The sequence below is a fragment of the Electrona antarctica genome, assembly GCF_951216825.1.
Source record: "Electrona antarctica genome assembly, chromosome: 14".
NCBI lineage: Eukaryota > Metazoa > Chordata > Actinopteri > Myctophiformes > Myctophidae > Electrona > Electrona antarctica.
In genome coordinates, this window is record NC_136795.1 from 46,042,248 (window position 1) to 46,058,306 (window position 16,059).

The 16,059-nt window shown below is 45.6% G+C and overlaps 1 protein-coding gene across 1 annotated transcript in view; it reads left to right on the forward strand.

The window, feature by feature from the left end:
* Window positions 1-16,059, forward strand: part of LOC306937518 (testis-expressed protein 2-like) — a 40,518-nt gene that overhangs the window by 7,816 nt on the left and 16,643 nt on the right. Inside the window, 4 exon segments of the mRNA XM_079521348.1 lie at window positions 4,749-5,867; window positions 6,278-6,748; window positions 13,239-13,382; window positions 13,385-13,459. Coding sequence (XP_079377474.1) covers window positions 4,902-5,867; window positions 6,278-6,748; window positions 13,239-13,382; window positions 13,385-13,459 — 1,656 coding nt within the window. The 5' untranslated portion in view covers window positions 4,749-4,901.

The window sequence follows — 16,059 nt, forward strand, 5'->3', positions numbered from 1 at the left end:
TTTGTTTAGCAATTTCAATATTTAGGCTACATTTGTGCACATGTGTAACCTGACTCCACCAGATGGGGCAGCAGAGAGTACACTGGGGTCCCCCCTCCTGCTCCCATCTGGGAACTCTCAGGCAGACTTGATGCCCCGCCACAAAACGGCCTGGCCAATCAGCGGCAGCTAGAGGCGGGATCAAGGCATACACAGTGCTGCCTTGATCCCACCTCTATACATGTGTGCAACTCTGTGTATTCTTTGCCTGTTGCGTTTCGCGTAGCATGATCTGTGTGTCTGTGGGGTGATGTTGCACTATAAATAAATACAAACTGAACTGATCTATATTGCCCATGTTCTGTTCTGCTGTGCTCGGCAGTGGCTTTTTTAAGCAAACCGGGCTGATATGCCACGCTGGGCACGCATCGATGCCCCTCCGGCCGCTATGCAATACCCTGTTGACAGTCAGAGTACCTGTTCCTGTTGACTTAACCCATTTAGGCCTGAGATCAGATTCTAAAAATATCTTCTACATCCTGACAGTTTTCTGAAAAAGCTATGTTTCTATGTCAGTCGTTCTTCGATTTTTCAAAAATAGCAGACCTACAAGCTCGTAGCGCGCCACTTGGTAGATCTGCTATTTTTCAATAGCTAAAGCATAACATAATGATAACACCAAAAGGGGTTCCCGGAACTTCCCGCCCCAAAATGGGTTAAGTACAGTGACCCATTCTGGAAGGGAACCCCTTTTGGTGTTTTAAGCATTATGTTATACTTTAGCTGATCTACAAGCTCGTAGCGTGGCACTCGGTGCCACGCTATGAGCTTGTAGATCTGCTATTTTTGAAAAATCGATTTTTCTTTTTTCTTTTTTTTTAAGAATCGGCCTCAGGTCTAAATGGGTTAAGTAGATGTAATTAGTTCCTTTCCACGGTGCAAAGGAACTAATTCCACCACTGCATTCTACCAAACCACTGGCTTATACGGGCTCCTATATACACGGCTGTGTATAATCTCGCCATGGATGTCAGAGCTGCAGCTAATTTGGGATTAGCTGCCGTCTGACTGGCCTTGTCTGCAGGATTAAACCCACCGTGAAGCGATCTGTGCCGTCCTAATTCTCAGATGCACCCACACACCCTGGTTATATTTACGTCCTGATTGACATGTGTGACCTGAGAGCACACACGTGTGTGTGTGTGTGTGTGTGTGTGTGTGTGTGTGTGTGTGTGTGTGTGTGTGTGTGTGTGTGTGTGTGTGTGTGTGTGTGTGTGTGTGTGTGTGTGTGTGTGTGTGTGTGTGTGTGTGTGTGTAAAGCATAGAGGAACACAAATATGTTAGGTGCAGGTGCATTGTTGGGTCAGCAAGTCTGACCCAACAATGCAGCAAATCACCAGAAACAGCCGATCTACAAGCATAAACGACAAACTGACAAGTGTAGGCATGACAATGAAAAAGAAGAGAAAAAGGGGGGTAAAAATAAAAAGTACTCGTATTGGTACTCTGTATCAGCGAGTACTAAAAATGAAGTACTTGTACTCGTACTCGGTCTGAACAAAATGGTATCGGGACAACTTTACGCTTTGTAAGCGGCTGTTTCACCCCTGACCTAAAATGTAACGTGCCTTTCGCCTATCCTATATAAGTTTATCATCTGTAGCTCGGTTCTGATACCTTTTCGCCACTGTTGTTCGGCTCAACCCCCGTTCTACCGATGCAGGGATATCCTCGTAACCCCTTCTCGGAGCTAAAGCATAGATACAAGTAAGACGCGCGAACGCGGGAAGCGAACGCAGCTCGTAAATTGCAAAAACAACAATTAGAATAAATTACGTAATTTTTTAAGGTTTTTTTTAAGTTGTATTTTTTTGTGTTTAAGTTTTTTTTTTTTTTTTAAGTTAAGTTTTTTTTTTTAAGTTAAGTTTTTCCTTTTAACGTTTTTCCTTTTTAAGTTTTTTTTTAAGTTAAGTTTTTTTTAAGTTAAGTTTTGTGTGTGTGTGTGTGTGTGCGCGTGCGTGCGTGCGTGTGTGTGCGTGCATGTGTGTGTGTGTTTTTGTGTGTGATACAGCTGCGCCCTCTGGTGGTGGGCGGGTGGTGTTACAGCGTGACAGACACACAGACACACACACACACAGACAGGATCTGCTGGGTCTCATAGTAAATGCTCACTGCGTTCGCAATGAGGTTACAAACGGAGCTATAGGTGATTCATGAAGGTCAATAACTATTAGTAGAAAAAGACACCATAGTAAAGAAAATGGTCATGAATTCTGCCGCAATCCAGTAACAATTAATGTTCTACACAAGCACACTTCACAAGTACATTATTTCTTGTTCCACAGTCTAGGGCGGCCATTAGTCCACGTTGACATCTTGTCACATCTTGTTAGGTGTTTTGCTTATTTATGCGCATATTTAGGAACCTCTATGTCAGTGTCATCACATGCCCGCGATCACAGTGTCGTTCAAGTCGGCGTACATGTGTTCAGCATTCAGCAACCACGTGAATGAAATCAATGGTTACAACGATCACAGCCAAGCACCAGATAAGCTGTTGAAACCATCTAAAACAGGAGTGTCATAAAGATATTCAGATATAAGAGAACTACTGTACTTATTAATTAATGTATCCTCCTTACTGACATGTTTGCACTATTGGTGAGATGCGAAAATACTTTTCGCTGTACTACACTTGTAGTGTACATTGACAATAAATTGAATCTCATATTGTTATGGACAATTGAATACTGCACACTCGATAGTGTATTGATTCAGCAGAAACTTGATCCAAGTTCAGTGTGCATATTTGATTAGATCCTGTGACTAAGTCTAAGTTCCTATTTGGGGCAGAAATGATGCTAAAGTGAAACGCATGCAATGCATGTGTTGTGGTTGCATAACACCGTACCTTGTTGCATCTTTCACTCGGTGGACAGAAACCCGGAAAGCTGCTCCAGACGTGGTTTTCTGTCCCCTTTGTAACTGATTTAACTACATGGAAATGAGGAGGCGGAAGGGTAATGTTTAGTGGCCTGGACTGGCCCTGAGATACTTCCTCTGTTAAGGATTGTATAGATAGTCGTGTGACATTATGTTGATGGATTTTTCAATCAATGTTGTGTTGAGTCATTTATCTTCTCGTATAGCATGTCTTTTTTTAAATAGTGAGATAAGCATCTATTTTATTTTTCTCTTAACCCATTTTGGACTGAGGTCGATAAAAAAAAGTCTTCTAAATCCTAACATTTTTCTGAAAAACCCATGTTTCTATGTCAGTTGTGCTCAACCTTTTTCATGTCAAGGACCCCCAGAATTATCTCTATTGGGCCACGGACCCCCATATCAAAATAAGTTATTCCAGGAACCCCCCAGAAGCAAATATTTGAGTTAAAAATTTTCTCTCTGAAATATATATTCAATGATTTGCGCCACATTTTAATGATTTTTCAAAAATAGCAGATCTACAAGCTCGTAGCGCGCCACTCGGTGAGCTTGTAGATCTGCTATTGTTCAATAGCTATATTAAAACATAATGTTTAAAACACCAAAAGGGGTTCACCGCCCAAAATAAATTTAGATTTCAAAATATATTTGTTTTACCCCCTTTTCTCCCAATTTCGTTATGCGGCTGCCAATTCCCAAATTCCCCATACACTTGTGTGTTGTCACTGCTGGCTAACCTGCCAGTGAGGAGCCCCCACCAGGAGGATGTACAGGAGGTAGCACCTCTCGTTCAACTTGTTGAACTCCTCTACCCCCTCCCATCTATCCCCCCACCCCCTGCTGACAAACACCGTCCCAGCTCGTATAGGAGGTGCTGGTGTGCTGACAAAAGTCCCCACCCTTGCATCCCTCCCACGGACACAGCACAAATTGTGCTGGTGTTGATGCTCAGCCAGCCAGGCCGGAGGGAGGCACCATGGTGGATTCAAAACCCCATGTCTTTGAGGTTGGTGCACAGGAGCGTTAACCCCCATGCCACCCAAGCGGGTATAAGAACGTGCATGGGACATTTTGATTACAATTGCGGTGTTCAAACAACAAGGTGAACTTTACGAGGACTGCGAGGAATAAACGGCATCCGTTCCTCCATTTCAAAGACGAATCTCCAGCGATAAATGAGGGGGAAGGTAAATAATGTGCTGTGTTATGCATCGTGTTTCCTCGGCCTCACAGATACCTTGTGGCTGTGCTGCAGGTCATGGAGAATCCTCGTTAAAGGCTGCTATATCATTTTTGTATTATACTCTGTTGAGAGTGTGTTCTCTTAACAGATGGCGGTGTGATACTCACAGACTCAGTTGAGGGGTGTGTGTGAAGTATAGTGTTCAGTTCCGTCGTGCAGACTCTACTATGTAAGATGAGGGTTATTTTTAACAAACTGTAAAAGTCAGAGATATAATGTCGGTCCTCGTACTAGTCTGAAGTGACCACGTGATCACATGTTTCTGCTGGTGTTGTGGATTACACTGTCCGCCATTCATCACTTGTCTTAAACCAAAAATAATGTGCTTGCAAAAAAAGCCAATGAACGAGAACACAACTGAACAAGATGCAACACATTGTGAGCTTGTAGATCAGCTACACACTTAAAGTCCGGGGGGGAATGGGTGGTTTTCCAAATCACCCAAATCACTGAATGCTCCTTTAACGTTCACCTACTAGCAGACGCCCAGAATAAGCGCACACTAGGGTTCATGTGGTTAATGTTAATAGAAGGCCAGGCATGTGATAATGATTTTACATTTTTTGTTCATCTCACTAAGGTTTCATCAGTGTCCAGCTGGATGGAAAAGACTCGGAAGAGGATGTTCCCTGCAGGAACCCACAAACGGCGCTCGACTCCCAGCCTCGGCACCGCGTCCCGCTGTCCCGCCGCCCCCGTGTCCGATGCCGGACGATCCGGCTGACCCGACAGCATGGACGACAGCAAGCTCGTCTTTAACCTGGAGCGCCACGACGACGAGGGTCCCGCCGTGGCCTTCTCCAAAGACACGGCCTGCAGAGCCACTGGCCGGGGGAGCGGGTCAGACGTGAGCCTGGAGGAGCAGAGAGATCTGGGCTTGGACGTGCGCCCAAGGCAGCCCTCCTCCTCGTCCTCCACCTCCCAGGCCTTCCACGTGCCTCGCTCCCCCTCCTCCCCCGGCTCCCTGGCCGACCTGTCGTCGGTGGCGGGCCTGCTCCTCTCCGGCGGCAGCCTGGTCAAGTCCTCCTCCACGGAGCTGGATGCGTGCGGCTTCCTGCGGGCCAACAAGCCCCTCCTCGCCGGCCTCGTCAAGTCCCCGTCCATCGAGATGTGTCGCCCCGGCGCCGGCGAGCCCGAGGCCAACCTCTCCAAGTCGGACTCCAGGCTCCACATGCCTCCCTGGATGCAGCTCACCCAGCAGCCCATGAAGCTCCCGGAGGGCCGGAGGAGGAGGCCCGAGGCCTTGGCGGCGGTGGCGGCGGCGGCGGAGGGAGTGGATGAGATCGACGCCCACCACCGGTCCTCCTCCTCGCCCGCCTCCCCCCCGCTGGGCAGCCCCCGCACTCCCACCGAGATCAGCTCGCTGATCGCCGAGCTGGAGGGCACGCGGCGGAAGTTCTCCGAGGCCATGCAGGACCGGGGACTGAGCATGCTGAGCAAGATGATGGGCGACGAGAGCCCCAAGCAGGCCAGGCGTTCCTCGGGAGGGGACCCCCCCCAAGCCCCCCAGCAGGCCGCCCCCCTGGGGGGGGGGAGCTGTGGGAGGGGGGAAGGTAGCGGGATGGCGGCGTGCAGCGAAGACGCCGGCGAGCCCGACGCGCAGCAGCAGCTCCGGTGCCGGAGGAAGGCCGAAGGCGTGTGCGACACGCCCCTCAGGAGAGCCCATAAGAGTGCCTCGAAATCCTCTTTCCACTCACCTGTTAGTAGGCCCGTCATGATTATTACATAAATTGTCTGATCGCAATTATTTGAGATAATCACAATCATTTTTTTGTCATAGTTGAAAATGTTCATACATTTTTCAAATATGAAAAAAGCCGAAATAGCTGATCTACACGTTCACAGCACATTATGAAGTGACGTGTTGTAAGCTTGTAGATCAGCTATTTTTGCAATTATTTAAGTATACAATTATTATGTCATTTATTTTGTATATTTAAGATATTTGTTTCCATTGGACTGAAAGCCTTAAACGCCAAATATACCTTCTCTTCATACGTTCCAATTTATCCATTGCAAAAAAACAAAATACAATTTATTTGTTATAATCTCAATATTTTCCATGACAATTAACCGTGACAACTTAAATGTTGTACTCATAAAACGCAGCCCTACTCGCCTGAGGCTCACAGCCAGAGCGGAGGAGGAGACGGCCGCTATGAGATCTGCGAGTACGGCGACATCATCCAAGTGGTGCAGCTTCAGGGCCGAGGGCCCAGCAGCAGCGGCGGGAGGAGGGGGAGGACGACGCGGCGGCCGCCTCGGCCTCGGAGCCTGGTGGTGGTCCCCCCCCCTCCTCCTCCTCCCCGGGGGTCAGGGGGGTCCCTGCCTTACGGCTGGTTCTTCTGCGTGGGCATCCTGGCCTACGGCGTGTTGGTGCTGCCGCTGCCGCCCTACGTGACGGGTCTGTCCGTGGGGCTGGCCTGCGGCTTCCTGCTGGGCCTGGTGGTGGTGTTCATGTTCGCCCCTCGGCGAGGCAACCGCAACCGCAACCTGAGGGCTCGTTGTTCGCGTCTTCCGGTCGGCCCGCGGGCTGCCGAGCCACCGGACGAGGAGCTCAAAGAACCGCACGTCTTGGAGGTGAGAGGCACACGCGCGTGCACACACACACACACACACACACACACACACACACACACAGGGCTGGACTGGAACAAAAAATTGCACGTGCGCATATAGCAGAAACTCTACCGCCCACTCCGTCGAGGCACACACAAACAAACAAGCCCTAATACCACCACTTTTACAGAACAACATAAATGATACAAACCAACAGACAACTACACAACCCTTTGTAGAGGGTTTATTTGTCACTCACTGATACAGGTACAGTGAAATTATCATGATGGCACTGGCAGAATGGCAAAAAAAAATATATATATATATATATTTTTTTTGTTATGCCCGGTACGTCCTGTGGCCAGTCCAGCCCTGCACACACACACACACACACACACACACACACACACACATGCACATCACCACTCCCAAGGAATAGAGTGTCACAGTCCCGCCCCCTTTCCAGACCCGGAAAATAATTCCCTGTTCATTTTCCTCATAGACTTTTAAAAAAATATTTATTTAAAGACGTTTGCGCTGCGAACAAAGCCAACTCGAGTCGTGACAAATCATGACAATAAACACAATGTTTTGGGGCCGAACAAAATTAGAAAGAAGAAGAAAAAGGCAGGGTACAACACTTTTTGTTTTGTTTTTCTTCTTACAAATTATTTGATCGGCCCAAAACATTGTGTTTATTGTCATGATTTGTCACAACTCCAGTTGGCTTTGTCAACGTAAGCGTCTTTAAATAAATACTTTTTGAAAAGTCTATGAGGAAAAGGAACGGGGAATTATTTTCTGGGTCTGGAAAGGGGGCGGGACTGCGACGCTCTATAGGTGGTGTTGTGGGTGTGCTATTGCCAATAGACAACACAGCTGAATAAGTTATCTTTATCAAAGTTATTTATTTCTAAGTGCACAGTTCTTGCCATGCATTAGTTCTAATATTGGAAATAAGAAGATGCATGCCCTTAATTAGTTGTACTCAGGACAGGTGTGTGACAACCTGCCTACATTCACACATCTCTCTTTATTATTATTATTATATAATTAAAATTATAAATATCATTCTCTGTTATCAGTATTTGTTACCGGTATCGGCTAGCACAGAAATTGTGGTCGTATTTGATGAAGAAAACATCACGTTCTACGTTCTAGCCGCCTGTAAAACTGCATTTAAAACCTTTGTGTCATAAGATATTATATAACACGTTATGGACACGTCGAGTGTATATTGATTCAGCTGAAACTTGATCCAAGTTCAAGTGTGCATATTTTATTAGATGTACAAGAAGTCCTTTACTTGGTCAGCAAGTGTTGCTAAAGTGAAACACATGTCGACGCACGGTTGCATAACACCTGACACTGATTTCCACTGTGAATCAGTGGACAGAAACCTAGAGTGCTGCTCCACTCCAACCCCACAAGGCCACAGGCCATGACAACATTCCCTCCAAATTTCTCAGAGACTCAGCCATCTCTATAGCTCCAATCATCACCCACATAGTAAACCTCTCCATCAAACAGGGACAGGTCCCCCAAGATTTCAAACTGGCCAAAGTAACCCCCTTGCACAAGAAAGGGAGTAAATTAGACCCCGGCAACTACCGCCCTATTTCTATTCTTAGTTCCATCTCGAAAGTGATGGAAAAAATAGTCTATGAACAGGTTGAAAAGTATCTTGCCACTAATAAATTATTGTACGAGTTCCAATCTGGCTTCAGAACATCCCACTCCACTGACACATGCCTCCTCTATTTGAGCGACCACATCAAACAAGAGGTGGACGCTGGCAAATACTGCGGCATGGTCATGCTGGACCTCCAAAAGGCTTTTGACACCGTGAACCACTCCATACTGGTTAACAAGCTAAAAGCAATTGGTTTCGATAGCACATCAGTGAGCTGGATGCAATCCTACCTGGAGGGGAGAGAACAGATGGTGGAAGTGAACGGAACACTGTCCCCCCCCCTCCCAGTGAGCTGTGGCGTTCCACAAGGAAGCATACTAGGGCCTCTACTGTTCCTAATATATGTAAACGACATGACTTCAGCCTGTGACTGCAACTTGTTCCTGTTCGCAGATGACTCAGCACTGCTGGTCTCGGACAGGGACAAACTGCAGGTTGAAAATGCCCTCAGCTCTGAACTCGGTAGAATCTGCACCTGGCTCGCTGATAACAAACTATCTTTACACCTGGGAAAAACTGAATCCATTCTCTTTGGCTCTATTAGTAATCTCAGCAAGGCAAATGGCTTCTTGGTTAGAGTGGGTGACAATGTTATCACACGTAAAGATGAAATTACCTACCTAGGTTCCATCCTGGAGGCTAATCTTTCCGGTGATAAAATGGCCACCAACGTAATCAAAAAAGTCAACCATAGAACAAGATTCCTCTACAGGATCTCCTCACTGGTCAACAAAAACACCTTGAAGACCTTAACAGGAGCCCTTGTACAGGGTTTCTTTGACTATGCATGCACCTCCTGGTACCACAGCACCTCAAAGGCCCTTAAAACCAGGCTCCAGACTTCCCAAAACAAACTGGTCAGGCTCCTACTTGATCTAGCCCCCCGAACCCACCTCACCCCTGCCCACTTCGACAGGCTGGAATGGCTTAGGGTCGACGACAGAGTACAGCATCTTGCAATGGGTCTGGTCCACAAGATTCGATACACCACCAAGATACCCATGTACCTGTCTAGATACTTCCTTAATGTAAACGAAGTCCACACCCACAACACCAGAGGGAGTGCAACGAACCATGTACAACCCAGATTCGGCACAAACAAGGGACTAAATTCTTTTCGCTCCTATGCCACCAAAATGTGGAACGCCCTACCAACTGTCATTAAGACATGCGAATCCCTTGACTCCTTCAAAACCGCTCTCAAAGGGCACCTACGGATGGCTGCAATTCGAAACTGGCCCCCGTAAAATCTGAATCCCCCCCCCCCCCCCCGCCCCCCCCCTTTTTTCCCCTCACTGTATATATTTCTTTTCCCTTTTTACCTCCTTTTTGATGAATTCTTTTTTGATGAATTCCTGTTCTGTCTATAGAAGTGTCTATTTGTACGTCTCTAACTGTTTTGATGATTTGAACATGGTGGACCCTGTTGGAAACAAGTGTAATGCTTAATTGGGTCGTCCACTCACAGTTAACAGCCTTTGTATTGAGTTTGTGCTTGAAATGTACTGTAATTCTACAAACTGTTAATAAATTCTTCAATCAATCAATCAATCCAATCTTTTATTTTCGTTGTTTTCCTTGGTAACTGATTTACCTACATGGAAATGAGCAGGTGGACGTAGGGCAAATCAAATGTGTTGTAGAGGCCTGGACCAGCTATTAACCCATTTAAGCCTGACGTCAAAATAAATAAAAAGTCTTCTGAAAGAATATATATTCAAAGATTTGTGCCACATTGTCATAGCAGACCTACAAGCTCATATATCTGCTGTTTTTCAATAGCTAAATAATGCTTAGTTAAAACACCAAAACGGGTTCCCGTCCAGAATGGGTTTTAAATAATGTCTCGTAACCTATAGGACTGCAATACCAATCATACAATCATTTTCATAAGAAGCAAATTTCTTAAAGTGAGATTGAAGCGGGGACGGCTTTAGGAGGATGCGTGGCGTGTCTGCGCGTCTGAGTTTGTGTGCTTTAAAACGTCCCTCTGTTAACCCATTCTGGATGGGAACCCCTTTTGGTGTTTTAACTAAGCATTATGTTATACTTTAGCTACTTAAAAATAGCAGATCTACAAGCTCATAGCGCGCCACCGAGTGGCGCGCTACGAGCTTGTAGGTCTGCTATTTTTTAAAAATCGTGAAAATGCGGCACAAATCTTTGAATATATATTCTTTCAGAAGACTTTTTTTTTCATTTCGACGTCTGGTCTGAATGGGGATTGGATAGTTCCTAGCACACCACATTCCTTGCATCATCTTATTGTTGCCTATTTTTTTGATAGAGATTATACTTGTATGCGTGTTACTTAGACATGTTATTTAGACTGTAGATATTCATATGGTTTGCTTGAGGCTGAGAGAATACACTATGTTGCGTATTTTTCAGACTTTAGACAATGCTTAAAACCTGTTATCCTAGTTACATTGAAGCAATTAATAATTTCCGTGGCACCTTATATGACCAAATACCCAGTTATTTGTTGACTAGGGGAGCATCTGCTAAATGATGTAGCTTGTAAATTGGATAATCGTGTGACATTATGATTATGAGCATAGCACAAAGCAAAGTTACTATATTTACCCAGGGTAACTGGACTAAGCATCAGATACTTGTTTACAGCCAGGCCCTGCTCATAGAAGATTTCATGGTAGTGGTTCAATGCCTTGCTCAAGGGCACTTCAGCGGTGGTAATTTTAACGTGCCGGTCCGCGGATACGAACTGGCGACCTTCCGGTATCAAGACCGCTCCGCAAACCGTTCGGCCACCGCTGCCACAAAAGGAGAGTTGCATTGGCCGGGAATAAGCAAGCAACCAGAAGGTGGATTTCATATACCAATTGCGGTGAGCTCAGTGTTCAGTCAACAAGGTGAACTTGAGGACAGCATCCATTTCCAAAGACAATGAAATCTCTGCAGTGATAAGAGGGAGGTTAATGTGCTGTGAGATATATTGTGGCTGCTTGCAGATCATGGAGAAATCCGCGTACGGCTGCTATTGTTCTTTGAGATACTCCTTTGAGACTGTTCTCTCGACAGACGGCGCTGTGATATTCACACACACACGCACGCACGCACGCACGCACGCGCGCGCACACACACACACACACACACACACGTTCAGTCGAGCCAGAGAGGTGTGTCAAGTATTGTTCAAACGTAGGCATGTAATGATATATCGTGAATCGATTAAAGGATCATTCAGTGATTTGGGTGATTTGGAAAAAAACCCCGGTCCACCCGGTAACAAGATGTGCACATGCACACGCTCTACAGTGGGGGAAGTACAACAGACCAACAGCACGTGCACCAATGCCCGCCCCACTCGATCATGATTGGAGGAAGGCCCCTCTCATCCTGATTAGGTGAAGGCTTTGCCACCCAAACCGAAACTAGGGTTTTTGACCCCAGGGGCTCACTGGGGACAGGGAGGAACTCCTTATATGGTCAGCACACTTTATAGTAGGGAGGATTATCCAAAAAATAAGAAGAAATAAGTGATATTTGACTTAAGTGAAATCACTGAATATACCTTTTAAAATGGATTCAAACTGGTGATTTAATTTAATTTGCAATTTGATTTGCATTCGTGATGCAAACAGCTGGGGGGGAAAAGAGATAAAGAGAAGAAAATGCAGGATCTTTGTAAGAGAAATGATAAGAATTGTATTGAAAAGAGAATTAGAGAAGAACATTAAAAGATAAAGAAAATATTTGTTGTAAGAGAAAATAATTGTATCTTTAAAAAGAATCGTGAAAAACCGTATCGCGAACATAGTATCGTGATTTGAATCGTATCATGAGTTGAGTGAAGCGTTACATGCCTGTTGTGATATTTTATAATGCTAGATGATGATAAAAGGTTTATTTTTTCAAGAACCGCAAAATGCAGAGACATGTTTGTGTTGATCCTATGAAGTCAGTTGGTAATAGGGCATTCACTTCTAGTCATTTTTACTAGTTGACTAGTTGCCTAGTTTACTAACTAGTCGTCTAGTCGACTAGTTGTTTAACTACCTATTATGTAATTATTATGTTTTCTTTTAATAAATATGTGTACATTTAAAAACTGTGTACATTGCAGGTGACTATAACTATAATCTACCTGATCTTGAGGCCTACAAATGTTCTTTTTTTTTCTTCTTATCAACTAGTCAACTAGTACCAACAAGGTCGACTAGTGGATTTACTAGTCGACTAATTGCTTAAAGGGATAGTTCAGATTTTTTTAACTTAAGTTGTATGAAATACTTGCCATTAATATAGTGGTTGCAACTGTATTAATTGATTGCCCGAGTCCCATGGTGGGAGTTCTGCTCTGGTTTTGGTCAATATTAAGTAGCTCCGGTCATTTTGTGGGGGGCACTGGGGCCACGCAGTAAAAGTAAATGAATCCACAAAACGATTCTAAAATATTAGCGCGACTTTCGTTCAACTTTGACCCCTCTATCACATGGAACTATTTTTTGGGCGTAGTGATATGGACACAAAAAACATAGTTCTGTGTGATAGAGGGGTAAAATAAGAACGGAAGTTGCACTAATATTTTAGAAATAGGTCAACAATACAAATGACGTTAGTTTTGTGGATTCATTTACTTTTACTGCGTGGCCCCCAGTGCCCCCCACAAAATGACCGGAACTACTTGATATTTCACCAAAACCAGAGCAGAACTCCCACCATGGGACTCGGGCAATAAATTAATACAGTTGCAACCACTATATAATGGCAAGTATTTCATACAACTTAAGTTCAAAAAATCTGAACTATCCCTTTAATGCCCTAGTTGGTAATAGCATACTTCTCTGGTTCCAGGGCTGGATGAACGAGGTGTTCAGCTACGACCCGGAGGCTTACCAGCCCTCCCTCACCCACTCGGTGTTCGCCACCCTGGAGGGCAGCCGGCTGCGTCTGGCCTACCCGCGCGCCAACATCCCCCGGAGGGCAGCTTTCGACGAGCCACCCCAGCTTTCGACGAGCCACCCCACGAGGCTGTGTTTGTGCGCTCATGCACCTACCAGCTGGCCAACTGCAAGGTCAGGGTGCTGGCTGGCACACACACACACACACACACACACACACACACACATTCACACACACACACACACACACAGTCACACATACACAGACATTTGTATTACTATACTTGTGAGGACATCAACATTTTAGGATGACTGTAAGCCTCAAGCCGTGGATCGTCTATTTTCCACTGGCAGGCAACTATATGAATCCCATTTAACTCTTAATTTAATTTAATCTTAAAACCCCTAAACCTAAGCTCTAAAATGTCCAACCTGTATATTTTTCTTATTCTAAACACATCTCCAAAAAGCCTTTTGTAATCACGAAACAATACTTTTTCTTTTTTGCGAGGACCAGAAAAATTGTCCTCTATTTCTCCCAATTCTGCTATACTATACGATATTTTGTCCTCACAAGTACAGTAACACGCATGCACAGTTGCACACGCACGCATGCACGCACACACACACACACACACACACACACACACACACACACGCACACACTCAGGGAAAGGTGACCTCTCGCCTGAACTCTCCACCTTCCTCCCTGCTGTTGACACCCTCGTTGTCACCTGACACGGTCGTGTATCGTCACCACCGAGGTGACGACACCTGTCCTCTGTCCCACACGGTGTGTGCATTGAGGCAGCGCGGGTCATCAATATATCTGTACTCCGTGCACGCGCACAAACGTGAACGTGGCAAAGGCTTGTCCTTGTCCGTGGCATATTTGCGATTTTCTCTTTTACACACCATTATTAGGTTCTTATTTTGATCATAAGACCCAATTTACCAATGTCAAGTCTCCAGGTTTTCTTTTTTTTTTAATGTTTATTTTTTGTGGCTTTCGCCTTTATTTTATATGTTGTATGGAGGGACAGACAGTAGGCTGACAGGAAATGGGGAGAGAGATGGGGGGATGACATGCAGTAAAGGCCGTCGGGATCGGGAGTCGAACCCGCGGCACACTGCCAGACTGGATTACCAGCCAAGGTGCCTGGACCGCTGAGCCATGGCCCAGGCCTGATTTTCTCTTTTACACACCATTAGGGCCTATAATCTTCCTAGCACTGATCAACAGCGCCCTCCGGGATGGAACACACCACTGGAAATATGTGGATGATATGACCATGGCCCAGTCGTGGAAGCCCAAGGTTCCCTGCACCCTCCAAAATACCCTGAATGGTCTGGACATCTGGGTAAACGAGCACAAAATGAAACTGAATCCAAGAAAATGCAAAGTCATACATGTCACTGGCATGAGACAGAAACCGGCCCTCCCAACACTCTCCATTGACCAAAACATACTAGAAGTGTGTGACTCAGTAAAGGTTCTGGGGGTCACCATTCAAGCGAACTTGAAATGGGACAGCCAGGTAGACCATATGTTGACCTCAGCCAATAGAAAGCTCTTTGTCCTATGCCGCCTGAAGAAATTTGGGGTCCAAGACCTTGAATTGGTTTCAATCTACACAGGCTACGTGCGCCCGGTGCTGGAATATGCAGCCCCAGTCTGGCACAGTTCCTTGACTGCCAGCCAGACTAAAAGTCTGGAAAGAGTCCAAAAACGGGCTTGCAGAATCATTCTTGGCCGGAGGTACTCGGGATACACAGGAGCTCTCCGCACCCTCACATTGTGCACCCTAGCAGAAAGGCGCACCCACCTATGCCTTGACTTCGCCAGGAAGCTGTTCAAATCTAACTTCAGGAACTGGCTACCTCCCCTCAGAAAAGAGATCTCTGGACGTCAAACTAGAAATGGAGACGACCTGGACACCCCATCATGCAGAACTGAGAGATACAGAAAATCACCAATCCCATATATGTGTGGACTTTTAAATGATAGTGGATTTTAGATTTGAGTTTTACACCATTTGGATTTTTAGATAGGCTATTGCATTTTAGATTTGAAGTTTTATATTTGTGATCGGCAAAATAATTCAGTGTTTTTAATGGCACCTGTCTTTAAAACCTGTGATCATGCTGAAAGTTGAATAAACATAAACATAACATAACATTATAAGGTTCTTATTTTGATCATAAGACCCAATTTACCAACGTCAAGTCTCCAGTTTTTCTTATGAGGGCCGCACCTCATAAGGAAACCTGGAGACTTGACATTCTGGGTGGCTCTGGGGTAGAGTGGCCGTTGGAGCGGAGTTCCCAGTTCGATCCCGGGCTCCCCCCGGCCTAGAGTTAGGTGGTCTTTAGACGAGAACGGTGTTCATAGGAAACGGCAAAATAAAGTAGCAGAATATCGTGGCCTGGGCCGTGGCTGAGCGGTCCAGGCACCTTGGCTGGTAATCCAGTCTGGCAGTGTGCCGCGGGTTCGACTCCCGATCCCGACGGCCCTACCTGAATGTCATCCTCCCATCTCTCTCCCCATTTCCTGTCAGCCTACTGTCTGTCCCTCCATAAAAAATATAAAATAAAGGCCACAAAAAAACATTAAAATAAAGTATTGTTTGCTGGTGTCCCTTTTAGACGAGAACGCAACAAACTGAAACCACCTCCCACAGAGTGGAAATCTTTGAAAACGCCGTTTCCTCCGGTCTCCGTGTAAACAGGCAAAACGGTGAATCCGCAAAACGTATGACATCATGGCTCACGTT